Source organism: Gymnoscopelus microlampas (assembly GCF_963454915.1).
Source record: "Gymnoscopelus microlampas genome assembly, chromosome: 10".
Lineage (NCBI taxonomy): Eukaryota > Metazoa > Chordata > Actinopteri > Myctophiformes > Myctophidae > Gymnoscopelus > Gymnoscopelus microlampas.
The window spans coordinates 19,317,082-19,344,510 of NC_139947.1; the positions used below are offsets into that span (position 1 = coordinate 19,317,082).

A 27,429-nucleotide genomic window follows, 5' to 3' on the forward strand; every position below is an offset into this window, starting at 1 on the left:
GACCTTGGCCAAAACCAGAGCTGTAGTCTAGGTTTTTTCAGACGGTATACCATAATTATTCCCTCGCGCACGGCACGTGCATGCGCACGTATACACGTGCGGTCACAGAATGAATTATTGTGGTTACAGAGGGTGTACTATTTTTTTTTAAATTTCGGTTTGAGTATACTGCGTATACAGCGTATACTGGTAGAACACACCACTGGCTAAAACAGGACCAAACCAACTGATATAAAGGACCACAGAATCCTCAATCTTTTTTTTTTTCTCCAGCAGCTTCCAAATAGCCAGCAGCATTGATTGTTCTTTAAAGCAAATGCACAAGATGCACTTCTGTTGCAAGGCAAAGCTGTGGAGAAGGGTTTGCTATTTGCCAGCTTAGTGAATGTCAGTCAACAGAAGTGGGTAATGGTATTGACACTAGCAGAGCGCACGCCATGCATGTAGTCACATAAACACTTGCAGGCAACTATAGCTTGCAGGCAACATGCTCATACTGTACATACTGTGCACTCAGGCAAGCAAGAAGAAGAATATCCACATCCACTTGCATAAACGGCACACATTCATTCACTTTCACTTGAGTTATATAGTTGTTAATTGATATGAATAACTTGTCCATGCTGAAACACTGCATTCCTGTTTTTTTTTTTTTTTTTTTTTTTTTTTTTTACCAGTTATGGCCAGTGTGCAACCAATAATATTTCATACTCTAGATCTGACTCAATGGTGACCCTGCTAGTAGAAATCTTCAGTATCATTCTACTCAGACTTTTTTTTTTGTTTCCTCTGACGTTTGCCTGAGGAAATGTCATCATCGTTGACGCCCTCATTAGACAGTCAGTTATCTGGGTGGGGACGGTCCCTTTGTCAACTCATCTCTAAACTAGTGGGGCGGGCGGGAAGGAAATTAATCTGGGAGTTTAATTTCCTTTAAACTGCCACCAGACTCCACCAGACTGGTGTCAAGTAATATCCAACATAATACCACGGTATACTACAAAATGCAATAGTACATCATCGAATGTAAGGAATAAAAAGTTATAATGTTAATGAAGTGTAAAAAAAGATAATGACCTAATAGTGACCTATTAACACATTGGGTGCCAAAACCGTATATATACTTCTTTTCAAAAACTGACGTCGAGTGCCAAAACCGTATATATACGTTTTTTGAAAAAAAAAGAAAAAAACAGGAGATATGATTTTTCGAAGATTTAGACTTTAATCCACTTCCTGGTGTATTTTTGACTATTTTCAACTGACTGCAACTATGGAACGGATTACCGAATGTTTTTAATTCCCCCCCCCCCCCGATTGTACGAGACCTCTATGTGTGTAATGAGGGGATCACCGTGAGGACGGTGATCACTGAAAATATTTTGTGACTACTTGAAAAAGGTTAAAAAATGGTTAAAAATCCAGGCACTCACCGTACACTTTTTTAATAAAACTCTGGCACCCCAAGTGTTAAATGATACACAATAACAAAGTCATCTGAACATGTGTTTGTTTGTATGCTTCTGTGTGTGTGTGTGTGTGTGTGTGTGTGTGTGTGTGTGTGTGTGTGTGTGTGTGTGTGTGTGTGTGTGTGTGTGTGTGTGTGTGTGTGTGTGTGTGTGTGTCAGACACACCGGTGTGCTACCAGGTGGAGGGCAGCAGACAGGCCCTGCAGGTGACCATGTTCATGGACAGCTGTCACTTCAGTGAGCTGCCCAGTCGGCTGCAGAACGGAGGCAGCCTCAAGCTGCACACTGTGCTCTTCACCAGGGGTGAGTGAGCCTCGCTGATTGATTCTGATTGATTGAATACTTTATTTTTCATTCAGAAATGTAAACAGCACGTGGTACAGTAAGTGCTTTTAATTAATGCCATTAACTGCCTTAACTGCCATTAAATGCCTTCTAAATCAGTAGTTCTTACACTTTCAAGATTTGAAAAACAAATACCCTTTTTCAAAAATGTTCAAAAATAGCAGATGTACAAGCTCGCAGCGCAGCACAAAGTGACCCACTGTGAGCTTGTGGATCTGCTATTTTTGAACATTTTTGAATAGCCAACACAAAAATCTAAAATGACACGGATGCTTTCCCGGTTTTAATGGGTTAAAGCTAAAAGGATAACCGTCCCAGGGACTTGTTTCCATTGTGGTCCTATGTATTCAATTCATCACATAGCATACAAAATCAACACAATAATACATGTCATCAACAAATACAAACACTATACAGTATGTACAAAAGAGATGGGAAAATTACATTTATCTCCCCTTGTGGTCTCCTGATGGATGATGTTTCAGGCCAATTTTGAAAGGAACCAGTGTTACACATAGTCTAATGGATGGTGTCAGGGCATTCCACATTTTGGTGGCAGAGCAGTAGAATGAGAACTTTCCCATGTTTGTTCTAAATTTGGGTGGTACCAGATCATGGTCGCTCCTCTAGTGCAGTGGTTCTCAACCTGGGGGTCGCGACCCCCAGAGGGGTCGCCAAATAATTTGGGGGGGTCGCCAGATTTTTTTGTGAATTAAAAAAAAAAAAAAAAAAAAAAAAAAAGTTTTTTTTTTTTTTTTTTTTTAACAAAATATTTTTTTATGTTATCATTAATTCATGTTTTATCAGTTAATTTACTCAATTTACCCACTTTTTGCAAAAATGTTTTGATAATAAAAAATGATCAAATAACCTATTATAATTAAATAACCTTCGCGCGCGCGAACGGGACCGCGCGCGTGCACGCGGGGGGTCGCGGAAAATAATATCATTATTTTGGGGGTCGCGGCCTGAAAAGGTTGAGAACCCCTGCTCTAGTGTTGTGGCTGTGGGTGTGTAGTTCGACAGGCATGAGGGTATTGAGGGCACTGTCTCTTTGACTGTCTCTTCACATTTCACACTTAATACCAATCCCAGTGATACTTGCTTAACCCTGTCTTCTACCCTGAGCCATCCCAAACCAGCAAAGTGTGTTTGAATTAGATGGGTCATGGGCTTTAAGGCCGAGAAGTGGTCGTCTTTTGGGAGTTTTGGGTTTTGGGGGTCTGAAGCTTAATTTTTAGTGTCATTGAGATGTTGGACTACCAAGAGGTGCGCATAATCAACATGGCATTGAATGAAGGCTCCAGCTAGAGTCTTCAGAGCGCTTTTGTTGACAAAAGGGGAAATCCTGCCCAAAAATCGTATTCTTTGATTGACTTCCTTGATCACTTTTGTGAGGTGTTTTTAAAATACAGCCACGATATACACATACAGATTTACTTTATATGCTCCAATGTCCAATGCCAAAAACACAATTAAGTCCTTAGTCGCAATTTGTATGACATGAAAATGTCATGATCGTGACAGCCTCACTGATGTGCATGGATAGTAACATTCCAACACTGTCAGGTTCCTGAGTGAGCTACACTGTCAATTCTACAACCTGACTATATTGTATAAAATGTGTGCTTTTATGTATATGCAACACCTTTCTTACAATGATCCCTCAAATATGCTTATCAAACACGTGTAAAAGAATAAAATGAAGGCAGGATATAATAGGACCACAATGGAAACAATCCTCAGGACTTTTTTTGTGTTATCCTTTTAGCTCAAATGTCCGACTGTACCGTGTGCTGTTTACGTTTCTGTCTAATAAACTTTTCAATCAATCAATATTACTGCATACAGTTTAACAATAAATTGTCCAAAATGACATCAGTGTACTGAAACTGTAAACTTCACTGGGGATGTTATAATTATAAATAAAGGAAAAATAAATAAATATAACCATTTCTAAATGACTTCATTCTTAATTAGGCCACTATGGGCCGTTGAAATTGAGCTCTATTGAAGCCTTCCTGGTTGTTTTCCTTTGACCTGTGTTCAGCTTGTATGACTGGATGATATCATCATTCCTATCTGATAGCAAACCATGAATCTTTCATATTGGACCAGCTGCTATGGGAACATTAGTTTTGTCCATACAGACACTGTAGGTGCTTCAGTGAGTGGTGCAACACAAATAGCAAAGGAGGATATAGGATAAATAGAAATATAGTGCCACCTACTGGCACTCTGCATGGACTGCAGTTTGGGAGCAGTATGGAGAGTGTGTTGAAGAGTGTGTGCATTTGTTTGTGTGTGTTACTTATGGTTTCCAGTTGAAAATCGGTTGTTTTTGTTGTCTGACAAAGTATAAATGAACCCTTAAGCTTAATTTATAATCCGTTTCGCAACGGTGCTGCTTGCTGGAAAGAACTGATCTTAGAACTAACAATGCATCGTGCGTGTTGCCTGTTCTTTTCGGCTAGTGACAGCATTACGTCTTTTAAGTGAGGCATTAGCATGTGCCAGGTTCTCTAAAACTAAACATACTGTATACATTATGTCACAGGTCTGGAGCGTGCGGAAGGCGTGTCCCAGCAGAACTACATTGACATGGAGGAGTTCCAGCAACGTACCAATGCTGTGTCACTAGAGAGAGTCAAGGCCTATTACCGTAGACTCAGGTAAACTACACATCACTGCACTGCATCATGTACTGTACTGTACTGTATGTAGCCTATAGACGAGGGCCCGACCCATGCCAGATTTTTGGATCTGATGCCAAACCCAATTTTGGAGAGTCCTAGACCACTGATAACAGATTTTGTGACTGATATATATTTTTCTAAATAAAACAAGAAACATTTATCTTATAAGCATAATACTAAAGTCATGTATTGGGGCCCGGGTTCAGCTTCACCCAGCTTATGGATGCTCAGTTGGTCATGATGAGAACGGGTGGGGGGGGGGGGGGGGGCTTTTAGGGGTTAAACTATTTTGCTCAGAGGTAAACCTCTACATCATAGCTGAGTGGATGACTGACATCATGGATGATTGATGTCATAGTACTGACATCATATGATGACTGATGTCACAGTACTGACATCATAGATGATTGATGTCATAGTACTGACATCTTAGATGACTGATGTCATGGACGAGATCCAGATGGAAGCCGCAGTGTTATTAGACCCTGTTTTGTTCAAAATACTAGTAGATGATGATTCATTTTTGTTGTTATTTCAAGCAACCGCTTTTAATTAGGTGAAAAGTGACTCGCGCCTTGAAAAACCTTAAAAAGCAATACTTGAAGCTAAGAGAAAGTCACAGTCAGCTCCTATGCTAATGATGGATTAGCGAGTTAATTAGCTAAAAGGCCCTTGGTGTAGCAGAAACGTGCTCTCCAGTACACACTACATGACTCAGCTCTCACACACAGTGACTCAGAGCAGACAAATTGTCTCAGCCAAGCCAAATGGTTGTAAAAAAGACTGTAAATAGAACTGTCTTTTCTGTCCCAAAGGGCCTTCTACTTGGAGAAGTCCAACCTCCCCACAGACTCCAACACAACAGCTATGAAGATTGACCAGGTAAATACACATACACAATATGTTATACTCTGTTTTGTAATTATTATTTTTTTAAGTTTTACAGTTCATTTTTCCTCATTATTACATATTGTTTTAATGGATTCTGCCACTATCACTTGGTTACATTATTGGATGTTTTTTTGTTGTTGTTTTTTCTCGTCGCTTTCGGGCGGAAACCTTGTATGTACAAAACTGTTACTTTTCAGTAAATGGAAATTATTCATTCTTATTTAGTCACAAGCTTTTGATAATACTTTTCGTTGGTTAAATATTTTTATAAAACCCACAGACACACTTAACCACTTTCACTTTTCCACGTTCCTAAAATAATGAAAGTAGCTACAACTACAAGCTCAGAACGCTCTTGTAGGACGAATTAATAGTATTCATTGACAAAAGAAAAAACACAAAAAGTTGAAATATGGAGATACAAGGTTTCGATGTGTGTGTGTAATGTGACATTATACTGTACATATGTAATGTAAGCCCACATAATGCATGATTGTTTGACTGAATATAAATGCAAGCGCAGATACTGGGCCTTGAAGTTAGAGACCTTCAACCAAGCATTGCCAAAGTAAGATGAACTGGTGTCTTGGTATTCCACTGGAATACCCCCGCTAGCTTGTCCACATTCCCTCATTAACCACAACTAACCCTGACACTTCCATAATAATTTCAACAAACATGAAAATAATGATTCCATCTAAACTTGACAAATGTAGAATTAATTTTAGTGCCTCAAACTGACTCTAGAGGAAATAGATTCAAGCAACTGTAGTATACATAGAATTTCCCAAACAGTTTGAAATGTAGCCTTGAGATCTAGAGTCTTAATCTCAAGTTTACATCACCTTCCTCTGAAAAAAATCATTGATCAAAGAATCTAATCCCCCATTGAGTTATTCTTGGACATGTTCTTTCTTTGCCTACCTCCCTATGCCTATGGTCAGACCGGCAGCCCAAATCCGGATCCAGATTGGAATCCGATTGGATTTATCAAGTCTGAAAAGCAAAAATAGACTAATCAAAACAGATTAAAAAAAAATAGATTTGTCTGATTTCTAATTCATATACCACGGCGTCACTCGCAGAGAGTAGCCAATCTATAAACTCACAACATGTTGCAGTGCAACGCATTATGAGCTTGTATATCGGCCATTAGCGGTACTCAAAGCAAGCCATCATACGGCTTGCTTTGAGACTCAAATGGGATTTGACTGCAGCCTGAACAAAGCCTACTGTATGACTACAGTGCTCAGACCTTCCACTCTGCTGTCTGCTTTGTAGCTACTGCGTCCCCTCAACACCCTGGACGACCTGTGTCGACTGATGCAGTCCTACGTGAACGTGCGTCCCAGTGCCCAGGGCCACCCGTCGGGGGTCAGCGTGCTGTGTGTGTCCTCGGAGCTGTGCAACCGCTTGGGAGCCTGCCACATCACCATGTGTGGCACTGGCATGCACAGGTCAGCCTTCTGAACCTGCTTTTATATTGTAACTCTGGACCATGAGCTCAAATAAAGATTTACGTGTTGACCTTTTTGGCGTGAAATAGTAGGCTCAACGCAGGTATTACCAATGATATTAATTAAGGTAGCATTCTGTTCAGGTCAAACAGAGTCAGGGTGCTGCTATAGGCTCTGCTACACTAAATGGAATGGAACCTTAATCACCATAGTATAATTGGTAACACCTGTGTTTATTTACTAGCCTACTACTTAATTTCCATATGACTGCCATGGTAAAGGCCTGTTGCTTGTAATGCATCGCTGAACTAATATGCATCCTAATTGATCATCTCTTGAGATACTGTAGCTGTACACGTTGACTTTTGTCCTTTGTTCTTTTACAGATGTACCTTAAGTGTAACACTGGAACAGGCTATGATTCTGGCCAGGAACCATGGACTTATACCCCGCTGCATCATGCAGACCATGGATATCATGCGCAAACAGGTTACACCTGTGTGCTTAATAATAATAATAATAATGAGCATTTGATTTGGAGATTTTAAATAAACAATTTTAACAAATTATCTCCTAGGGGACAAGAGTGGAGCTCTCTGCGAAAAATCTCAAGGTGATGGAACAGATGCCTGCCTCAGCTCCAAGGTAGCATACACAACCACCTTCTGGTACTAATGAGTACTGCGGGAGCACAGTAGTGCCATCTCACTTTTCAACTGAAAATGCGTCATTCGACTTGAATGATGGAGGAATGATTGTCTTTTCTCTTCCTGCAGGCTGTTCAAGCTGTGCTTACCACCTTCTGATGGAGATCTCTAAAGGAGGGATCGCTCCAGTCTTACTCGACGGTGCATTTTTAAATCATCGATCAACACACGCCTCATTTACTTGAATGTCACGGGTGAGGGTGGAGAGGAAGATGGCATGAGGGGAGGAAGACTCGCCGCTTACCCTCAAAGAGACGACAGTGGCAAGGTTCACATTGGCAAAGCCCCCCCACCCCCCCTTGATACGTGGAACATTTCAACATGGAAGCACCAGAGTTTTCTATGCAATATCTACATATAGCATATAAAACCAACCGATGTCCGATAAGAAAATGTGTCTGGACAAACTAAAGCTGATATTAACGACTCGATAACCAATCAATGACTGGCCACTTATCGCGGACATCCATTAAACATCCACATCTTGATAACGTGCGTGGAGAGCAGGCGCCAGTTTTGAGGACAGGGCTTAATAAAGAAGCTTTTATTAACTAGATTAACTTAACTACCTGTAGCTGACTACTTGTTCTAAAAGCAAATATGCATTTATGCCCCGAACTGCAAGTCCAGAGAACAGGGGGTTCAAATGGATGGTCCAGGACTGAATACCAGGTTAACCAAGGTAGATGAAAAATGCTGATTGAATCATATCATCAATAGCAGGAAGGTAAATGAAAGTAGGGGATTCAGGGATGGATGGGACAGATTGATGGTATGGGCGCTCGCGGCCCATTGCATGCGGTAAATGTGCAATTACTGTAGGTTTAGTTTGAGTACTGTATTGCTGCACTATAAGAAGGATAGTTATTTATGCAGGAGCATTTTTATTCCTCACTTCTATCAAGTATTAAAGAATTTAAAAAAGACCATTCCAGCTTACGTACAGAACAGTATTTAATGGGCCAATGTATGCCATGTTTAAGACTTACCTGCTTACGTGTTTATTTTATTTATGTCTATGAAGATTCATTCTATCAGTAATGACTGATTTGTACTTGGTTGCGCGGCGTGTTGCCGACCGAAAATACCCGATCTACAAGCTCACAACGCGCCGCACTGTCACGCGTTGTAGTCTTATAGCTATTGGCTATTTCCAGTGCACCGGCGCACAACTAAGCATGAATCACCCTTAAGTGTTAAGCATCAGGGAGTGCTAGGGAGAGACGAGGAAGCTAGCATATCATAATCAGGGGAAATCAAGCTATAGCTAACTATAGAGTGTTTGTTTGTTAATATGCAAGTCATGAATCATTGTTAAATTATTAATATATTTGTTAATTGCGCTAGTTGAAGGAATGCCTTCTGTTGACTCAGACGTGGTGATGACTTGATGCTTTGCTGTTCTCACAGTTGATTTTAAATCTTGAGCTGTCCTGGCATGGTAGTATTTTAGGCAAAATAAGCACAATGACTCATCCAATCAAGTTTCAGGGGTAACAAAAAGGACTGTAAAGCCTAAGCAAAAAGGACTGGATGATTATAAAGAAAGGGATCATTTGAATATTATTATTTTGACTGACACGTTTATTTTCTCATATACAGAACAGTAACGATGTCTACTAGGGAAAAATAGGATATGGTGTATATGCCTTGTTGGAACAGAGCAATGCTTTCATTTAAATTGGATTATTTTTATGGACATAATATAGTAAAACATTTCAAGTTGTTTTGCATTGATGATTGTACATTCAAAGAGAAGCTGTTTCTCTTGGACAAGCCTAACCTCACTGACAATATTGTTTTATGTTTTTGCCTGTTAAAATGCCTTTGCATATAGATTGAATCTGTGCTGAAATATTGCTTTCTCTAAACATTCAGACCTTTTTATTTATTTAAAAGATTTTGACAGGTCCCAGATAAACAAATTCCCTCCACATTAGCCTATAGCGCTCTGACCACGGCTGCTATAATGTACACTGGTGAATATAACTCCATTATGTTCATATTTCACATTGACATCTTATCATAAATCAGCTAATTAGCTTGTGCACTTTTATTTTAATAGAAAATCGTCTTAATATTAGCTGTGCACAGTCCCGTAAACCAGAATGCATTATTACGCTTAACTTGGTCTTAATTGATTCTTACAATTTTATGTTTTAAGTCAAGTCATTTCAGAATGTTGGTGTACCTGGAAAGCAAATACTGTATGTGACTGATTATTCATTTATTGACATTATTGTAATGTTTCGTTATTGTACATACTTTAGTTGTAATTTTATGTTGCGTGAAAATAACTGTACAAAGAATTTTCTTTTTTTAAATATCTTTCTAAAATCCATCATTTTAAATTGAACCTTAACAGGTAGTAAATAAAATATTCACAGTAACTAGGATTTTTGTCTGATGACATTAAGTACTGTACTCAGACCGTCTTTACTCTGTACACACCAGACCCTGTTGTACACAGTGTATCGTCCATTTGGTAACATTTGTACACGCAGGATTTCACAGTGTGATCAAACGGCACATTATGTACTAGGTTTGGTTGATTGCACTCGATTCGTATTCATCCTTCCTCAATGTTAATTTATCCATTTGTGACATTTGTATACTTTCAGAGTTAACTAATATAACACTGATAAGGATTTATGTGTAGTAGGCCTGTAGGCCTGATTACAGTGTTATAATGTAATGTTTATCGAGAGACGTTGCACACTTACAGCTCCAACATAACATGCACGTGCACACTCACTCTTTCACACACACACACACACACACACACACACACACACACACACTGGGTATTGGGTTACTATTTTGCAATTAGATTGCAATTGATCTTCATTTGATCCACTGAGAGTGTGCAGAGAATACATTTTAGCTCTTCCATTTCAGTCTCTTCCTATTATAGCCTACATGCTGAACAACATTCAGAGACAGGCTGTGTGAAGTATGTGGTAGGTATAGGCTGTCCTGGCATCGCTGAAGCAGGGCTGTGGTAAAGACATGGCTACAACATAAAAACATCCTGACTGAGGAGAGGGAGGCTGATGAATATTGTATGACTTGCATCAGAAGATGTAAGCCTTCCTTCGCAGTAAAATTCTCAGTGTTGATTTAACTAAGTGTGTAAGTGTGTACAAATGAAATCATGCACACTCTTGAGTTACAAATGAATAAATTAATACTGGCCATCAGTGGTGTAAAGTAACTAAGTATATTTACTCAAGTACTGTTAAGTACAGTTTTTTTTAGGTATTTTTACTTGGAGAATTTTCAATTTACTGTGCTTTCCTTCTACTCCACTACACCTCAGAGGCAAATATTGTACTTTTATTCCACTACAATTATTTGAAAACTTTAGTTAGCTACTTTGTAGATTTTGGTTATTACAAAACATGCATTAACCACTTCAGCCATATATACATTTCGGCCATTTGAAAATAGTCGATCTACAAGCTTATAATGTGTATTGTGAGCTTGTAGATATGCTATTTCCAAAAGATTTTTTTGAAAACGTGAAAACTTTTTTTTGTGTAAAACTTTACATTTTGATATCAATACTTTCGTACTTTTACTCAAGTAGGCTACATTTTGAATTCCGGACTTTTACTTGTAACAGAGTATTTCTACATTGCAGTATTGATACTTTTTACTTAAGTAAAAAAATGTGAGTACTTTTTCCACCACAGCTGGCCATTTGTATTGTTCTCTCTCGTGGAGAGTTATGTGGCATCTTATGTAGGGACTGACTTTTGAAAGCAAGACAGATTGGATTTGCCTGAATAACGGTCTCCTAATCTATAGATATCAATAGCACTGAACAATCCAGCAAGTTATTTGCTGGTGTGAGTGTATACTGAGTCCATTGGCCCCTGTTTAAGTGTAACTGATCATGATCCCAGTCATTGTATAGGACTACACAGTAAAATCCCCAGTGTCAATTTAACTCTAAATGTTAGGTTGCATTTTTACACTCGCAGAGTAAAATGAACACTGACGTATTTTCACTGGCACCCTCCTCTTAGGCTACAGGGGGCTAAAGTCAAAGCTTCTACATTGCAGTTTTCAGCTTGGATCTTGCAGTTGGTTCTCGAGAGGGACCGGTTCCGACTGCATTCACCAGCGCGGGCACGCACGCACGCACGCACACACACACACACACACACACACACACACACACACACACACACACACACACACACACACACACACACACACACACACACACACACACACACACACACACACACACCCTTATACCGGACGGTGGTGATGCATCCCCGCGGCAAGGACAGGACCAGCTCCCCGGCATCAGGGTGGTCTTCTCGGCTCCTCTAGAATGGTGCAGAAGCCCCACAACGGCGGGGTTTACCCAACTCAAGCCGGGGACAAGAAGCACAAAGTCGGCTTCGTCGGTTTGGACCCTTCGGCCCCCGAATCCACCAAGGACGGGACGCTGCTAATCGCCGCCGGTTCGGAAGACAGCCCCAAGCGGAAGAGCAGCCTCAGGACCGTCCAGGGGAGACGGAGACAGTCCAACCAAAACGCCAGTTATCGCAAACTCCAAAATTTCCTGTACAATGCGCTGGAGAGACCGCGGGGATGGGCGTTCGTCTACCACGCTTATGTGTAAGAAACCCTGCATGTTCATTCTGTCATCCTAGCTCTGGTCCCTAGCGTAGACGGAGTTCTCCTTAACGCCATGTTACTTTGGAGCCGTTTGCCCGCACACCGCGCGGTAGCGCAGGCTGCGCAGCCTCTCGTCTGTAGTAGTAAAACATACACTTTCGCTACTCGCCAAAACAAAGACGGGTTTAAGATGTTGAAAGCCTATTTTCATTAGTGGGAGTACTCGGAGAACCCTACCTCACGTCTAAAATACACTTTTTGACCAGAAAATAAAATATTTCACCGGATGGGAAAATAATTGTGTTACTCCACTGCGCTCCCTACAGATCTGGTCAATAGAAAAATCCCATTGACCAGATCTGTAGGGGGCGCAGTGGAGTAACTAAAGTTTTTTTTTTCCATCCTGTGAAATATTTTCTTTCTGGTCAAGGTGTGTTTTAGACGTGAAGTGGGGGGCTCTGAGTGTTCCCACTAAGGAAAGTAGGCTGTCAACATCTTAAAACCGTATTTGTATTTGGTGAGTGGCAAAAGAGCTCTCGTCTCTACAGACTGGCTGCGCAGCCTGCGCTAACAGCGTTAAGGAGAACTCCTTCTAACACTGGGGACCAGAGCGATGTCATCCTGACTTCATGTGGTATCATGGCTGGATTTGATTGCAGAGTTTTGGGGGTCTAAGTGTTTTTATGGTATTGTCTTTTTCAAGACATGGCATAACGAACACGACGATTTATTTCTCATACAAGCCTGTGTAACACTGACATCAAATGTAATCTGTAAAATGGCATGCATACAGTAGCTGACATGATGATATGCAGTAATTGAATGTGCATTTCATAGCTGAGGATGCGTCAGTCTATTTAGTTTTTTTTTTGGTACATCAATAAGTTCTACACACGCCAGGACGGTCTTATAAAGAAGGCCCATGATGAGCGTGTGATTTCCATTGACGGTAGTTTTGATCGGGCTTGCCATCATGTTGCGGCAATTGTATGCGATCTGATTTCAGCACCACTGTGTGTGGTCAGCTCCGTCACTGAATAGGCTACTCTGGTCTACAGTAACACTCACTATTCCTTTGATTCTCAACCTTTTTACATTTCAAAGACCTCCAATTTGATTTGCAGTTGGCCATGGACCTCCATTTTGACAAGATTTCTATCTCTGGGTCCCCAATCTAAGAAATGTTTTATTGATACACACGATTTGGTCCAATATCTGTTATTTGATCCAAAATTCCTTTACTGTCTACTGTAGGTATAAAGATAACAGTGAAACTCGGATTGCCATTTTTGTATTTACTACATGTAATAATAGTGAGGATTAACTATGAATCATTTGGGGACCCACTTACCCTCACCAAGGAGGACCCCTGAGGGTCTCCGGACCCCATATTGTGAACCACTACAGTAGACAATGCAGTCATGTTGCCTGGTGTGACCTGGACAGTGAATCTAATCCAGTGGTTCTCAAAGTAAAGTGGGGTGCAGGGACCTTTTGGGTTCCTTGAGGGGCTTCCAAATGGACCCTTACAGGTCTGTAACTGAGAGTGTACAAATGAAACCAAATGAAAACAAATAGTAGCTATTACATCGGCAGTACAATTACTAAGAAAATGTCCATTGGAAGCTTATTAACACACACACACACACACACACACACACACACACACACACACACACACACACACACACACACACACACACACACACACACACACACACACACACACTAATCTAAGAACATGTACAGGTATGGTGACTTGGACTATGGAGACATGTTTTGCATTTCAAATATATTGTGATATACATCTGAACACATATTAATACCACACCCAGGACCATTCTGGAATCCCAAGGATTCACCCAAAATACAAAATGCACTCATAAAATAAATTATACTGATTGAGGTTTTTAGATTAAGTTCCCTATTCTGGGAATATAATAATAGGCAAACATTCAGTGCAAAGGGACAAGGGGAACAGGTTATGATTAACTCCTGTGTAGGAATGTACACACCATAGACTCCCGGCCTCTGCTGTCCAGATTTGGAATACATTAAGGCTAACCTTAAAGTTCTCCCCAAATTTTATCAACACATCATGCAACAAAAGAGGTGGGAGTGGCTTCGATCACTGTTACACCACCTTCCCGGAAGCCTATAAGGCTCTTCTCCGACCACCATGGGCAAATCAGATCACAACTCCATTCAGCTTCTCCCCACCTACAGGCAAAGGTGGAAACGAGAATTGGTCAATCAGAGGGAGGTTTGAATCTTGTCTCAAAACCCAGATTCTACCCTACAAGCCTATTTTTATCACGTGGACTGGGAGATGTTTCGGCACGCCTCTGAGAACAATTTCAACGAGCTCTCACACACAGTCACTGTTTTCATCAGTAAGTGCGTTGATGATGTTCCAAAAAAAGACATTTGGGATTCACCCGAACCAGAAACCATGGATTAACTGTGAGTTTTGTGCTGCTCTTGATGCACATAACACTGCCTTCAGATCTGGGAATCTGGGGACCACCCATCCGGTGCTCGAGAGTAAAATCAGAAGGGCCAAGAAGGTTTACACAGTCAAACTGGAAGACCTATTAGAGAGTGGTGAAACAAGGAGCATGTGGCATGGCAAGGCAGACAATAATGGACTTCAGAGCGATAAACAGATGCATAGAGAACCCCTTCAGTAACAGCACCCTCCAGCCTGAGTCTGCACCACCTGTGGAGGCCATTCCATTGACCATCTTGGAGGCTTAAGTGTGTAGAGCCTTCAAACGGGTCAATATCTGTAAAGCTGCGGACCCTGATGGCAGGTGTGTATGCAGATATTTTCAACTTTTTCCTGTCCCAGGCTATGATCCCCACGATTCAAGAGGTCCACCATTGTGGACTAAGCACTCTAGGGCAGCATGGCTGAACGACTAGCGACTCACCACAGTTGTCACTAAATGCTTGGTGAGGTTGGTGAGGGACTACGTTTGTTTTTCCTGTCACACTGGACCCATGGCAATTTGCATATCGTCAAAATATGTCCACCGACAATTGCCTTGGCTCTTCACACCGCCCTCACTCAACTGCATGATGGGAAGAACAAATGTGTGTGAATACTGTTTGTGGACTACAGTTTGGCATTCAACACCATAGGTCCTACCAGACTTGAGACAAAGCTCAGAGATCTAGGTCTACATGTGTGGAGACTAGAGCCATGTGCAGCTGGACACTGGACTTTCTGTCATGCACCGCCAGGTTGTGAGAATGGGCAACATCAGGTCAGACACTGACCCTCAGCCCAGGAGTCCCTCAGGGCTGCGTGTTGAGTCTCAGTGTGGCCACACACACAGCTCCAGTGTAATTAACAAGTATGCTGATGACACGACGTTGATGGGCCTGATCGACAATGATAAGGTCAGATCACTAACACTATGGTGCCAGGAAAGCATCCTCTCTCTCAAGGTCAACAAGACCAAGGAGCAATGGATCATGGACCTCTGGAGGTCCATGAATTGGACAGCGATGCAGAGGAGTGGTTCAGTTATTTCACGTTCCTAATACACATCTCTGAGGATCTCAGAAGGGCCACACACGTGGTCCAAAAGGCTAAGCCACGCTTCCACTGCCATCATCGCCTGAAGAAATTCCCTGCATAATCAGGGCGTTCTACAACAGCACCATCGAGAGCATCTTGATGAGCGGCACCACCGGCTGGTACGGGCGGTGGTTCCGACCACCAAGCACTACTTAGGGTGGTGCTGACAGCACAGCACATTGCAGTAGGTGACTTTCCCTCCCTACAGGGAATACATGACAATCTATGTGTAGCCATGGCTGAGTGAGTCATCAAGGACATTCATCATCCCAGCCAAACTGTTCCCATTGACCACGGCCATGCAAGCAATACTGGAGTGTCAGAAGCCTCGATAGCACCACCCATTTCTGAACTGTTTTCACCTGGCAACCATCAGCGTGATGGGCAGGTGCTGAGCCCTGTCATCATGTTGTGTCACAAATTAAAGGGGTAATTCCTTTTTGTGTTTTTTCTTTCTTTCTTTTGAACTTTGTCAAATCAAATGTGTGACACCAGAGACTCTAATCTACTCTCAGTTCTTTCCAGTCCAGGTGTCCAGTATGCCTACAAGATTTTGTTCAGGTTCTACCAGCACCTCCACAGTGAAGGACACTGTGACACTCCCACAATAACTTTAGAACACCATCTAACACCATCTAACAGCACTAATATTTGGAGACACAACATAAATTACTATTTACCTAATACAGTTTAAAACAAATGCATGATGAACTAAAGAAATACCAAACATAGACAGAACAAACTTTGGAGACCATTTTGTGTACCATTTTGCACCTAGTGACGAAGTGTGGGATGGCATATCTTCCTAAATTAAGCATATTTGACCCTGGCTAGAATTGGACTTTGGAAGGGAGGTACACAAGGCATATTAGAAGTTGGAGTAATATACAGTTGAAAGCAATCCACAGGAACACATACTTCACAATTTCCTCCGGTCATGGAGTGCCAATTTAAAATATGAATACTCTTTCCCACTGCTAGTGTTAACTCCCAGCCTGTGCACACACACTCCCTGGATGCCAATTCATAACCTCTGCCCCAATTTTTTCATATGGGCCTGTTATAGCGCCACCAGGAGGCCGATTTGTGCAAAACCCATTTTTTTACATTACTCCTACAGATTTTATCCAAACGTCATGCAAATCGGTACACAGTATCTCTATATTCATGTGATCAACACGAATCTGTCCGATTTCCCATATTCCATCCTCATTGCCTATGGTTGGCTTCCAAAGTTTGCAGGATTGGTCCGTTTTGAACAAAAAGACTCAAACTATGCATGCAGCTTGCGATTTCCGTGAATTTTCACACACACATTCCCACTAGGCCGAGGAAGAAATGCCACCCTTTTCACATTGGCCTGTTATAGCGCCACCAGCAGGTCTAATTTAGCAAAACACATTTTTGGAACAAAATGCCTCAAATCATGAATGCAGTGTCTGATTGCCGTGAAAGACCTAACAATAAATGGCACCCTTTTCACATTGGCCTATTATAGCGCCACCAGGAGGCCAGAATAACGTACCTGACCTGGCGGAGACCTGTGCTCCGAGGAGCACTTTTTCTAGTTTGAGTTGAAACGATTTTCTAAACTATATCTTTATAGTTGTAGTGCTTGGTGTGGACGGCTCATAACAATACTGAAGTTCAGACATTGTTGCAATTACCTCTCAACGGCGGACGTAAAACTTATGGATTGTAGCTTTAAGTCAGTAGTAACATTCCAGGCCTGGCCAACAGGTGACGGACCATGTGTCTGTACTCTGTACTCTTCATCCTGTCTTTGTGTCTGGCATTCTTTCCCTGTCTTATTTCCCTCCTTTGCCATTGTGATTGTGCCTGCGAGCTAGTTCAGGCAGATACACTTGACAGGTTTACACTCACTTTACATTGTGAGGTTTGCACCACTACGATGTACTGTGTACAGTATGCGATGTGTCAGGCAGTTGACCAATTTGGTGGTGTAATTAAGCTCCCCTCATTCATTGTTCTTCCTCTTGCTGTGATGTGCTCATTTGTAAATATCCATTGTTATTGCACAATCTATGTCCCTCCACACATTTCTGAAATATTTTTTGAACTGTCCCACATTAGGGCAAATCATGCTGTCCCACTTTTCAAACTATTTTCTAAAGCAGGACAAAGGAACATTTGATTGAAATGAGTACAAATATTGAGTATTATTTGCACTATACATGTATAACATTTTTCTCTGGATGAAAAAAAACAACTAAACATAATCCCAAATAGACATTTATTTATAATAAATGTATACCCTTAACATTAAGTTTGTCTAATTAGTCACTGATATTAGAGTGTTCTTCATACGGGGTGCTTCCTGTTCGAAGATTGCTCCATCGTTAGTCTCGCGTCACCAGACAACTATTCCACAATCTCTGAATGCTATATACTGTAGAGTCTGGAACTCCACTTCCCGAAAGCTGTTTAACGGAAGTTGTTCAGACCGGAAAGACATTCGACCAATCACGACGCGGTGCCCGCGGACCTGTAGTCCCAGTGGAAAGCATAGTCATAGGAGCGGTAGATTCATGTTATTTGTGCGAGGATTGTTTATCACAGAAAACTGAGAAAGGTATCATGGAATTAATGCCGAAAAAACTGTGAAAGAAGACACTAGTAGACATAAACGATGTTTATGAGATTCGTTGATTCCAGTCGGACTCCTTTGCGCCACTGCACAATGCTAAAACGGAAGTGGGTAGGGGAGGGGCATCCGCTTTCCCCTTACACATTATCAGAGCTTCTGAGTCCCAGACTGTATGCCGGAAACATTTGTAAATTGTGGGAGGCAACAGTCTGGTAACGCGAGACTACTCCATCGTAATCTATGATTGGACATTTGATAGCTCATGTAATCATGACATCACTGGTTGTGTTGTCGTATAGTTTCACTGACTTTAACCTACCCACCCACTGGAGACTTAGATGTCCCACATTAGACTGCGTGCCACGTTTCAGTAATTCACCTACTGTATACATAGTGTACTCTATTTCACTTACCGGCTGAGTCTTCTATTGATCGATGACCTGGTCATCAAATTATTGGCTTAGGAATGCGACAAAAACATCTCCATGAATTCAAGGCTTCATGGGGTGTGTAATTGATAGAAAATTAGTATTTTTTTAGGTGAACTACTCCTTTAAGTGAAAGTTCACTTGTACCGGTGAACTTGAATATCTGCGATTAGCTACAGTAGTTCCGATACATTCCATATGTAACCAGGTGGACCTGTTACTAGGGCAGCCAGATGCTCCTTGTTTCTAAATAAGGGTGGTTTTTATTGGCACAGTGTATAAAAGGGCTGAGCTGCATTCATAGAGGATCCCCTTGCTGTAAGGATAGTTTCTGCATAATTGCATAAAAGTTTCTGGTAATTGAGTAAGTATGGTAAACGTATGCCCTTATTCCATGCTGGTGTCCTCATTTACGACAGCACAAATGTGGTATTGAATGTACGTTTTAGATGTGTTTGTTGGCTTAGTGTCTGTTTTAAGGGTTATACTCAAGTCTGTGTACAGCAGGGAAAAAAATAATATATATATATATATATATATATATATATATATATATATACTCAAGTAGGCAGTTTCATTCAATTACAATGCCTCCCCCCGCTACACGTACTTAAGCCAGAGGCACAGGCACGTTGTAATTGGCTAGTGTGGGGCGAGGCTTATCTCATAGCCTGGAGGGACACATTCTCTGCGATTGAAAAAAGGGACATTTAGTTGTCACTGACCAAGTTGGTAAATATTTAACAGTTGAGGTCCTTGCCTTGCTGTCAGTGTGCATATGAAATATGATGCTGATCGGCCTAGTAGCATGCGAGATTAGCTGCAGACGTGCACACACACACACACACACACACACACACAGTGTGTGAAATCACAAAATCCATGGCAAATTCACTCTGATAGGCTGATACTGTTGGTATCAGCACTGTATATGCACTGTAAGTAGGCTACGGCATACTGTATGTACTGTACATTATGTCAAAATGCTGTGGTATGAGTCTGTAGACGACCGTATACAGTCAGCTGTACCTCGATACATAATTCATAGACACTACCTTACTACCATACTACTACATTTAATGTAGTACTGTATGTAGTGTGTCTTGCTTTTTACTTACAAGTAGCTGATTTATATTGAACTCAAAGTGTAAAAAATATTGGGTACTGCCTTCAGTTGAGTACACAAAATAGCACATTATGTATTTCTTTGTGATAAGCATCATCAGGAATTGTTTGCTCAGTGTTTTATTCCATGTTCTCATTTGTAGTGCATGTGTGACAGATCAATAGGCGGAACCTGAGTACTTTTTACTCGCTCCTATCTGGCTATCATCTGTCCACTGTCTCTGTGTGGATCATATGAGTCTTACTTGTGAAATCTACACCTTTGTCTGATATTATTAATTTTGACAGGTCACGGTTACTTTACTGAAAATATGAATGACATAAAAATGATAATGATAATATTCAATTACAAAAAAGTATAAATTAATGAAAATATAAAAACTAATAATTGTGAATAGATGATATTGAATTACTAAGCCAAACGTAGCGTATTGTTTTGGCGTATACATTTAAGCCAGCATCAAGTTGAATAGCAATTTTAACTAGTGGCACAGATAATAACACAAGTGCCTTTTCATGACCATTCTAAGAGAATAATCTGTGCTTGGCTGAATGCCTTTTGAATGCTTACAGTACAGATTTTGTCCAAAACTCACACAAATCGCTACGCATTATGTCTGGAATCATGTGATGAAAACCTACCATACAGATTTTTGATATTCATATTGATTGGCTATAATTGGCTTCCAAAGTTTGAGGGAGGGGCCTATTTTACAAAAAAACACCAAAAATCATGAACGCATTGTCCGATTGAGTTTAAAAACCCCCAACTCTGAGCCAATAGTGATTTCACTTGGGCCCATGAGGTTCGTGATAAGGATAAATGAAGTTACTGAAGTTATGCGGCAGTGGCTCAGGGGTAGAGTGGCCGGGTAGAGTAAACTGGAAACCGTAAGGCACCCAGTTTGATCCCGGGTTGGGGGCTCCCCCAGAGTCGGTGTCAAAGTGTCCTTGAGCAAGACGCTGAACCCCTAATTGCTCCTGATTAGCAGGTTGGTGCTCTGCATGGTTTCCTCCGCCATCGGTGTGTGAATGTAATGCACAATCTATTCTATATAAATCTATATAAACTTTTCTTTCCATGTGGATCTGAACCATTAATGGTAGAAGGATGAGAATGCTTGCATTTGAAAGTTTGTCTCAAGCCATTTCTCTTCACGAGTTCCCTAGAATCTAGGACCTACAGTAGAGGGACATGAATAAACTGACGTTGAAGTTTGGCATTTTGCGGCTTAACTATTCACATCTTTAGGTTGCTATCGCTACTAAGTTAAATATATTAACATTATTATTTACAGTATACTGTGTGCTAGTAATACATTGTCAATGTCATGCCCAGAGTCATTGCATGATATCTAAAACATCTGTTGGATTGTGTATGAGTTGCTTGCATAGTTAATGATGTACTGGTTAGTTTCACTTTGTCATAATTTAATCTAAACATTGATGTATGTCTTGTCTTACAGCTTCCTGTTAGTTTTCTCCTGCCTTATACTCTCAGTGTTCGCCACCATCAAAGAGTTCAAAAACAGCTCGGAGAGTGCCTTGTACATACTGGTATGTTTCTAGAAAAAGCAACATATGCTGAGATGTTGCCACACAATCTAATGTAGGGCAATTAGCAACAGTTAATTGAACTTATCGATTTAATTGATTGTAAAACTAAATAATCAATTTTAACAGAATAATTCTTTTTTTATATAGTAGCAAAAAATAGCAGATCTACAAGCTTATAGATCAGCTATTTTCAATTGTTTTGCTAGAATGGTTAATCGATTTAGTCAAAACTCAATAATTCTTCACATTGATTCATAAATAACAAAATAAAAAAGTGCTTCAAGATTATTGCATGAATTGAAAAAGTAATCGATAGAATAATCGCTAAGAAAATAGCCCTAATCTAATGTTCAGGGTAAAGCCTATTCTATACACTGTAGTAAGACGCGTTGCTTGCCGAACTGATCAACAGCTTGAGGATGAGGTCTTGGAGGAGTATGAATTACCCGTAACCTGGTCACTCTGCTTCTCCCCCTCAGGAACTCGTAACCATTGTGGTGTTTGGAGTCGAGTACATTGTGAGGATATGGGCTGCTGGCTGCTGCTGCAGGTACAGAGGATGGAAAGGCAGGCTGAAGTTTGCCAGGAAACCCTTCAGTGTAATAGGTGAGGAAAACAGGCTGGGCTTTACCTCACATTTCTGTCACCTTTCCTTTCTCTTGTCTCACTTTTTAAGAGAAGCCAGGACAGAACGCATACTTTGCACTGTAAGGCTTAGAACTGTCCGCTTTCATTGGCATACCATGAAGAATAGATTTTCTAAATGTTTCTCCATCACCGAAAACTCAGAAATCTAAGCAAGGAAGTAATATATTTTACTTAAAGGACGACTTCACCTATTTTCAACCTATCTTTATATAATGCTCACTAATGCTCATGATAATATGGTACCATTTTTTTCTACTCGGCCTGTGTCTCGGAGGATGGCTGTGGACAGTTCAGAAACCTGCCTACCAGTGACATCATCGTTAGGCAGGTTTTGTTTTTCACATTTTTATGAAAACTATTTTAACGCCAGAAAAATGGCTTCCATTATAGCATGCTAACTTTACAGGAATAGAGAAAGCCTGCCGTTTCTATTAGCTTGGATTCCCCATCGATGATGTCACTGGCCAGGTGAATTTCTGAAGTAGACAAAAATGGTACCATATTATCATGAGCATTAGTGAGGACCAATTGTATGAAGATAGGTGACAATGGGTGAAGTTGTCCTTTAGAGGTTTCCTGCTTTATTCATGATGAGTATTTAATTATTTACTGGGCTGAGAGTAGTTGATGTTCAGGTATTTAAATTATATGGTTTGGTTTTCTGATAACAGCCAGGCAAAATATTGCCATTGCAAAATTAATAATACTTTTTTAAAATGCAATTTATCAGGTTAAAGCCACAGCATACATTATCATGTATCAAATCAATTCTGCTCAGACAGAATCTCATTTTTTGTGACATTTTACATTCAGAACCACCCTTAACAATACTGAAACACAAACAAAACTACTAATAAATTAAAACACAAAAACAAAAAACTAAGAAAACATGAACAGGGCCCAACACATTTCTTCACATTGACAACAGAGTACTCAACCTGAAAGTGTCCAAGCTACATTTATGAATGGTTACCACATCTTTAAAAAGCCTTTGTAATTATCATGTAGAATGTACTGTATGTCAGTTTCTCCAAGGGAAGTATCCTTAACACGTTTTCATACCAGTCTGCTATTGAAGTTGGATCTTTAGCAATCCATAGCTTGAGGATACTTTTTCTAGAAATGTACTGAAGTATTCTATTCAAATTAACATTGTATTTGTTTTGTGTATTACCCACATCAGCAGCCAGTAATGTAGTGATGAAAACTCTATAATAACCCATACTTTTACAGACTTCCTCCTTCACATCCTCCCAAAAGTGTTTAATTACTGGGTCCTAGCTCCAAAACATATGCAGATAGGTACCAATCTCTATTTCACATTTTGGTCAAATAGTTGAGTTTGTGCCACACTTGATCCTTAGAAATGGTGTGATGTGCATTCTGTTTAAATTGGGTCTCCCTATCCCTATTACTAGTAAGAATGTGTAAGGTGTTTTCCATAATTGTTGGTAGTTGTCTACAGTACATAAAGACTTCCTCTAGAAATGACATATTGGGAGCCTTTATTTCATTTGGGGTAAGAAGTCCCACCTGTAGGTTTCGAAAAAGATGGGAGTTTGGGATTTCATACCTTCTTTTTAATCCCAGAAAAGAATGCACAATAGCACCATCAAACAATTTTACCAATTGATCCAAATCTTTTTCTTGACACGTTTTGAATACCGGGTCATGAATTTAAGGGAGAAAGTCTGAGTTTGAAGCAATTGGTGCTAAAAGTGAGAAGATATTCTTTAATTTAAAGAAAAAACAAGAAATGACATAAAGTCATAATATCCCCGCTTGCGACACCTGGTTGCTTATTTCTCTCTCAAAAATCTGGCAACCGTATCATTATTTGGACCAACGAAGAAGAAAATGCGGAAGCGATCCTCTTTTGCAAGGCCCGTGTAAAGGACATTATGTTGTGAAAATATGAAGTCATTACAGCACCATAACATGGTTAATACATTTTATTTTGGGATGTACAATACATGAAAATTACGGGATTAATAACGTAACTTGCGTCGATAACTAATGGAGAGCGGACATTACCGCGTTTGGCTAAAAGTAACAAGCTAACTACAAGCTAACTATTAGCCAAATTCGGCTAGCGCTCAGAATCCACTGAGAGAGGCGTGTCTAGTCCCATAGCTTGGGAGGACGAGGCCGCCCGTTCAGAGTATGGAAAGTATCCCCATTGGCTTAAGCGACAGCCAATCACGCAAAAAATCTGTCGAATACATGTCGGAAATCTGTCGACTGGTAGGTCAGTCTCTAAATAGACCCGCAGCTCTGCAAGCGGGTAAAATTTGTTTTTGTTTCTCAACAGACATCATGGTGCTGATAGCCTCGGTGTCGGTGCTGGCGGCCGGCTCTCAGGGCAACGTCTTCGCCACGTCGGCCATCAGGAGTCTGAGGTTCCTCCAGATCCTCCGGATGCTCCGTATGGACCGCCGCGCAGGCACCTGGAAGCTGCTGGGATCTGTAGTGTATGCCCACAGCAAGGTGAAGTTTGATAGATCAGTTCTTCTCAATTTTAATTTTGAGGACCCCTGATATGCATTAGTCCACAGACCCCTATTTGATGCTCTCTGGGACCCCGATCAAAATCCTCAATGTTATTGTCACGCTGAAAGTGCACTCAGAGAATGCACAAATGGGGCACAAATGTGTACACTCTTAAGTTACAGTGCCATATACAGTAACTGCTCAAGGGCCCCTGGAGGTTCCCGGACCCTATGTTTAGAACCAGTGATTTAGGTGATAATTGCTGAAAGTTGTTTCATATGAATAGGGCGTTAAGGAAAGCTGGTCAGTCATTGCCCCTTCTTCTAAGGGATAGCTGGAGGTGGATGCTGGGGACAGGGGACACGTGGACGACTCTGCTTGCTTTGCTGAGTTTTGATACAGGACATTGCTGTGTGTGTGTGTGTGTGTGTGTGTGTGTGTGTGTGTGTGTGTGTGTGTGTGTGTGTGTGTGTGTGTGTGTGTGTGTGTGTGTGTGTGTGTGTGTGTGCGTGTGCGTGTCTGTGTGTGCGCACATGTGAGTGTGTGTGCGCGTGTGTGTCTGCATGTGACCCTAACCCTAACAGAGAGAAATATAATACTTTTTCATGGAACATCATGGTTTGTTTTTCTCAACCATTTTCAAATACCAGCGGCATTCTAGCAATCCAAATGAAAGCTTCGATTTGATTTCCTGATCTGATTGGATAGCAAAGTGATCCCAATCCAGTTTTTTGGTTTTGAACTACCCAAACTCCTAATCTGATCCACTTGGATAGGGATTAAACGTTTTCAACACTTGAGCGCAGGAGATGTGCTGGTGCCAGTTGATAAGAGTCTCACATTTGGCACATCTACAGTGTAAGCCATCTAAGCCATTTTGGGTTTTGTTATCTTCAGTCAGGCTTCTTTTTTCTACAGATAAAGGAACTCAGCCAGCCTTCAAGCACTTTGATAACCTTGTTTGATAACAAAATGTGTATTATTTGCAGTGAGTACAGTAGTCTGGGGAGGATGTTCATCTTAATGAGAAATGTCCTACCCAGCCAAGAAAGAGGCCAATTGCTCAATAGCAACATCGAAGAGCAATGTGCCTGTCTGTTCTAATGGTGAAGGGTGAAAGTTGCTAGATCTCATACCCTGACCCATTTGACAGCAACTGTAGCCGGGAAGGGAATGGCTTACAGTATCCCATTGTCCCGCATCAGTTGTTACTTGTTTCACGGCCGATGAGAAGTCACAGTAGAATGACAGCCTTGATCCGTTAATGTAAAAACAAATGTAAATTCATGTCCGGTTTTGGTGCCAGCAAGCCGTGCACTCTTTCCAGGTTTATGCTCCTGGTTTTGGCAGTCATCTTGAGGACTCGGTCAGCCATGATTCAAATAAATCCACTGGCTCTCCTCCTGCCATCTGCCAAGACAATGACCTGAATATTCAGGTGCCTGCTGTAATTATGCCATTGGAGCACTGACCTGCTTTGCCAGTTTGAGAATCCTTGATTCTTACGCTAGCAGAGTTTTCAATGGCACCAATTTGCTTCAACTAGCCATCTGCTAGCAGTATCCATAGAATGCTTATGTCTTGGCCAGGGGACTACAATTTTCGTCAATTAATTTTATATTGTTGGGACTCGCTGGGCCCAGACGAGTTGTGTTTTTTGTCTCTGTTCCTTTGGCTTCTTCCTTTTGATTTATTTTTTGGCACGCTACGCCAATCATGTGGGAGAGATCTACAGACTATGGGGCAGAGACGCTATGTGCCACACACCGTATCTTAGCAACAACAAAAACACTAACTCTCATTGGTCGTGTCATGCTGAGGGCAGTTTCCAGACAGCAGCATCCAATACTCGCTCAGACACACAGCTCGCTGCCGCCATTACAGTCAGACGCACTGACGCAGCAACGGCTAGGCTCCGTGATTGTTCTGCGAGCCCAGCTGGACAGCACAATCACCGTCATTTCTCTAATAAATCGCCCTGTCATTCATATTGTCAAGACTTTGAGGTCACTGCAGCCTCCTACAAATGTAACGCATGTTTATGTCCACTACTGTGATAGCGATCATTGTATTTCAATGATTAGTGCCCAGGGGAGCTTAACATGACAGCTTCATTCACAACAAACAATATATTGCCCATTTTCGCTAATATGTGAGTATACATATATATATATATACATATATGTGTGTGTGTGTGTGTGTGTGTGTGTGTGTGTGTGTGTGTGTGTGTGTGTGTGTGTGTGTGTGTGTGTGTGTGTATATATGTGTGTGTGTGTGTGTGTATATATATATATATATATATATATATATATATATATATATATATATATATATATATATATATATATATATATATATATATATATATATATATATATATATATATGTGTGTGTGTGTGTGTGTGTGTGTGTGTGTGTGTGTGTGTGTGTGTGTGTGTGTGTGTGTGTGTGTGTGTGTGTGTGTGTGTGTGTGTGTGTATTTAGGGAGAGATCCAGTAAAGTACAAATGCCTCAAATAGTGCAGTACTTGAGTACATGTACTTATTAACTCACCTCTGTAATTTCATTCATGAATCCCAGGATCCATTCTCTTTTGGACTCCTCTTAGGACATGAGTATGTCTCCTACAGACTACGATAGGCTACTTTACAGCTCACACTTGGACCATTGATATGCAGGCGTAGGCAGCTTTAGCTTTGTAAAAGCTGCTAATGGGCCAGCCAATGTATCACTGCAGTAACGTGGCCGCCGGCTGTGTCTATTGTTGTCGGAGCAGAATTATATTTC

The 27,429-nt window shown here is 40.9% G+C and overlaps 2 protein-coding genes across 7 annotated transcripts in view; both read left to right on the forward strand.

Moving 5' to 3' along the window:
* The window catches only part of prex1 (phosphatidylinositol-3,4,5-trisphosphate-dependent Rac exchange factor 1), a 112,950-nt gene extending 102,989 nt beyond the window's left edge, over positions 1-9,961 (forward strand). The window contains exons 34-40 of the mRNA XM_084070293.1: positions 1,629-1,772; positions 4,372-4,486; positions 5,326-5,392; positions 6,683-6,858; positions 7,245-7,347; positions 7,436-7,503; positions 7,635-9,961. Coding sequence (XP_083926419.1) covers positions 1,629-1,772; positions 4,372-4,486; positions 5,326-5,392; positions 6,683-6,858; positions 7,245-7,347; positions 7,436-7,503; positions 7,635-7,677 — 716 coding nt within the window. The 3' untranslated portion in view covers positions 7,678-9,961. The remainder of the gene's footprint in view (positions 1-1,628; positions 1,773-4,371; positions 4,487-5,325; positions 5,393-6,682; positions 6,859-7,244; positions 7,348-7,435; positions 7,504-7,634) is intronic.
* Positions 9,962-11,910: 1,949 nt separating this feature from the next.
* The window catches only part of LOC311052986 (potassium voltage-gated channel subfamily KQT member 2-like), a gene marked incomplete at both ends in the record, with an annotated part of 35,943 nt that continues 20,424 nt past the window's right edge, over positions 11,911-27,429 (forward strand). For all 6 annotated transcript variants that reach the window (XM_084068313.1, XM_084068314.1, XM_084068315.1 and 3 more), the window contains 4 exons: positions 11,911-12,200; positions 21,414-21,504; positions 21,984-22,110; positions 24,464-24,639. In XM_084068313.1, coding sequence (XP_083924439.1) covers positions 11,911-12,200; positions 21,414-21,504; positions 21,984-22,110; positions 24,464-24,639 — 684 coding nt within the window. The remainder of the gene's footprint in view (positions 12,201-21,413; positions 21,505-21,983; positions 22,111-24,463; positions 24,640-27,429) is intronic.